Source organism: Sorghum bicolor, chromosome 4 (genome assembly GCF_000003195.3).
Source record: "Sorghum bicolor cultivar BTx623 chromosome 4, Sorghum_bicolor_NCBIv3, whole genome shotgun sequence".
NCBI classification, from domain to species: Eukaryota; Viridiplantae; Streptophyta; class Magnoliopsida; order Poales; family Poaceae; genus Sorghum; species Sorghum bicolor.
In genome coordinates this window covers 47,779,741-47,783,022 of record NC_012873.2, presented here as the reverse complement: position 1 = coordinate 47,783,022, position 3,282 = coordinate 47,779,741, and the positions used below count along the sequence as shown (strand labels likewise).

Genomic DNA, 3,282 nt, shown 5'->3' with positions numbered 1-3,282 from the left:
GAAGACGGGCCACGCGGAGGAGCCTCGAGAGTACATCCCCATTGGGCTGACGTCCAACCACGCCAAGTGGGACTCTCAGTGGTTTTACCTCCGCAACAACGATGACCTCTTCCCTGCCTACACCGGGCAGCTGATTTCCGAGCGCCCAGAGAACTGGAATTATGGCATCGTCAAGACCCTCCAGTCCCGACTCCACCCCCTCCTCGATGCCCTAAAGACGCTGCGCGAGGAAGGCCTGACCACCGTGCTCGTTCTCTCGGCGGTCCATCATCGACGGGTGCTCCCGTTGATGTCTCGGCCGTTGAGGATGGATGAGATGGGCCCCGGTGTTTCGTCTCGAGACCTCGAGGCATGCCGGATGTCCAACGAGGCGCCCTCGGACGAAGAAGTTGCTGCCAGGGTCCGCGCGACCGTCGCGGGCGACTTCTAGCCGGAGGAGGTGAATGGCTTCCCTATGAAGCCTGGGGAGGGTTACTATGACTTGGTAAGTATCTCGAGTTATCGTTACCTGACCTTTGTTGTTAGTTGCGTCGTTCTCTTTCCAATTTCTCTGAGAGTTGTGCCTATTCTGATAGGGGCCCATCGACGCCTGGTCCTCGAAGCCTCCGGTGAAGGAGGACGACGCCGACCGCAAGAAACGGCGTGCCTCCATAGAGAAGCAAAAGTCCGTGAAGGACGCAGAGAAGAAGAAAGAAAAGAAGAAGAACCTCGAGCGGCAAGCGCTTGAGGAACGCCGAGCCAAGTCGAGGCATGGGGGGGAGTCTGAGGAGGACTCCCCTGACGAGGATGACGAGAATGATGATGATGACGACGGCGATGATTTCGAGGGAATGGCGGCTCGCCTTGACCAGATCCTACAAGACCTACTGCAAACTGACGTTGCCACGTTGCGTGCGGGGCCTCCAAGGGGCCACAAGGTGAGCCTCACGACAGGCGCCAGAAGGAGGCGTCCCCTCGCCACCCACACGCCGACACGCCCCCTGATCCCGCCCGGGGGAAATCCCATCCAGCGTCTGGTCCAGGCCACAGGGTCAAAACCTCTACGACGGGGCCGTTGACTCGAGGCCGTGCTGCTGTGGCGGCCTCGAGCCAGGGTGGAGGGCATCAGAGAAGATCTGTGGTAAGTCTTCTGTGCCCTTGTGTTTTCTTTGTTGCGTCTTGTTTTCCTTTCCGTCATCTGATCTCCTGTCTTGATTTTTATAGGGCTTAGGGACGAACTGCTGGCCACCCAGGTCAACGCCTGTTGGCATTTCTTAGCATCACTACTAAAGATAGACTATAAAACCATCATTAGCAATGGCACCAGAAATGTCGGGTGTTGGTATACCATAACTATCGTTATGTCAGAGAGATAACCTAAGGCCTTTAACGGCGCTGGCCTTAGTAGTGCAGTCTGGTAACAATAATTAGGAATGCTGGATTGGCCATCCTAACCATCCTTACTTGCGATATGCAAAGTTGTAGCACAGCACTAGATAAATGCATAGAGTTTACAATCTTAAGTAACGGTACTTAGGTACGCCAATCAATAGTTCATGAATATAAAGAATAAAACTGCAATCGAATAGAACTATCATTGTAGCATTTCAACCCGTGAGTATTCAAGGGTTATCGTATTTAATCCCGTAGGAGGGCGTAACAAATGCTTCTAGCTTTGTTTATAGCATGATCACTTATTGAGATGCATAGGTAGACATAGTCTAATCAGGGGTCACGGTAGACTCTTTAAAATATGGATAGTGGACACACTCATCGGGGCAACCTCAAGGAATAAAGAGAAAATAAGGAAATAAAAGAAATAAAGAACAACTACTTGAGCTGGCATTGATCTTATATAACTATGCAAAGAATTATTAGTAGAACATCTAATCAATATAACTAGAGTTAGAACTAAGTCTAAGGCTCTGGGGAGATTCCCGTAGCTGGACATCCAGCCGATAGGGACTTTACAGAACTCCTACAGGAATACCTGATCGTGGGGGAATACCAGGGATGACAGGGCTGTCACTACCTTGCCACCTACCCCTCTATCCGAAAGATACCCGCGCATCCGCTGATCTCCACATACCCGAGCACCTCGCCCGTGTAATTGGAAACGCCTCCTAGCCTCCCGGGACCCCAACCCTTTGGATTGACAGGCTTGGCTAAGAGTGGCCATCACAGCCCAACGAACTGTTACCCCAATCTTAATCCTTTGTCTATTCATACTAATTCGATGAACGATGAAGAACAAGGATGAACACATCAAGAACATAGCACAAGAACTAAGAACTAGTTCATATACTATGAACAAGATATGAACACAACTATACTCTAATTCAATTGCATAATCATATAAATAAGATAAGAACTTGCTCATGGAGGAGAACTAAATTGTATTCATACCAAGAAGCTCTAAGATCCTCCAAGGAGACAAGCTGTCCTTACTAGCTTTGCCTTGTTCTACTACTGAATCTAAACTAAAGAACAAGTGTAGAAATGTGAGGTGTATTGCTCCAAATGATGGTGTGTGTGTGTTGAATGGTGTGGAGCCATCTATTTATAGCCCAACAAGGACGGCTCATGGCGATCTAAATTTGGTAGGAGGTGAAACCGTCCTATGCATGCCGCCATGCAACCGCCTGAAAAAGGTGGGACCGAGTTGCCGCCACGGGGGGTGCGCCCGCACCACTGGTGGGCCCCCTGGCCACCGCCTTCGTGTGGTCGGTTCGTCTCTGGGCCCTGATTCTTCCCGTGGTTACGGATGGATCCAATTCGATGTTTTGGTGGGCTTTTCCATTTATCTTTGATTTGCACCTTTTCTGAATACGCTTTCTTTGAAGTGCGCTTTCTCGTGTCTTTTGCGCCTTTCCATGTGTCATACCTGAAATTGATATTTGCAACAAAACTTGTGGAAAGGTTAGTTCAAAGCCCTACCATCTATTTATTTTATTTATTAAAATGATGTTTATAATTATAAGATAAGGGGTACCAACAACTCCCCCACACTTGGTCCTTTGCTCGTCCTCGAGTGAAGACACTAAAGACCAAATGGGTTCATCTTCCTTGTCAAAAGAATATGCATATAGGTTATTCCCAGCTTCATCTGGATTTACGAACTTCAAAGTGTCTACCAAGCTATCTTGGGTAATTGAAACATGGAACAGCCTAGATTCAAATCCTCTTACATAGTCCCTGCGCAAAAACTTGGGGTTTTGCAAGATTTTGAAAAAATAAAGATAGCATATGTTTCTTGAATGATGCTCTCAAGTCCCTCCTAATATGTGAGTGGTTCCTTACCAA

General features: G+C 48.4%; 1 protein-coding gene across 1 annotated transcript; it reads left to right on the top strand.

The window, feature by feature from the left end:
• Nucleotides 455–1,058, top strand: LOC110434803 (histone H2A.Z-specific chaperone CHZ1-like). The gene is made up of 2 exons (XM_021459530.1): nucleotides 455–484; nucleotides 576–1,058. The coding sequence occupies exons 1-2, from the start codon at nucleotides 455–457 to the stop codon at nucleotides 1,056–1,058; spliced, it is 513 nt and encodes a 170-aa protein (XP_021315205.1).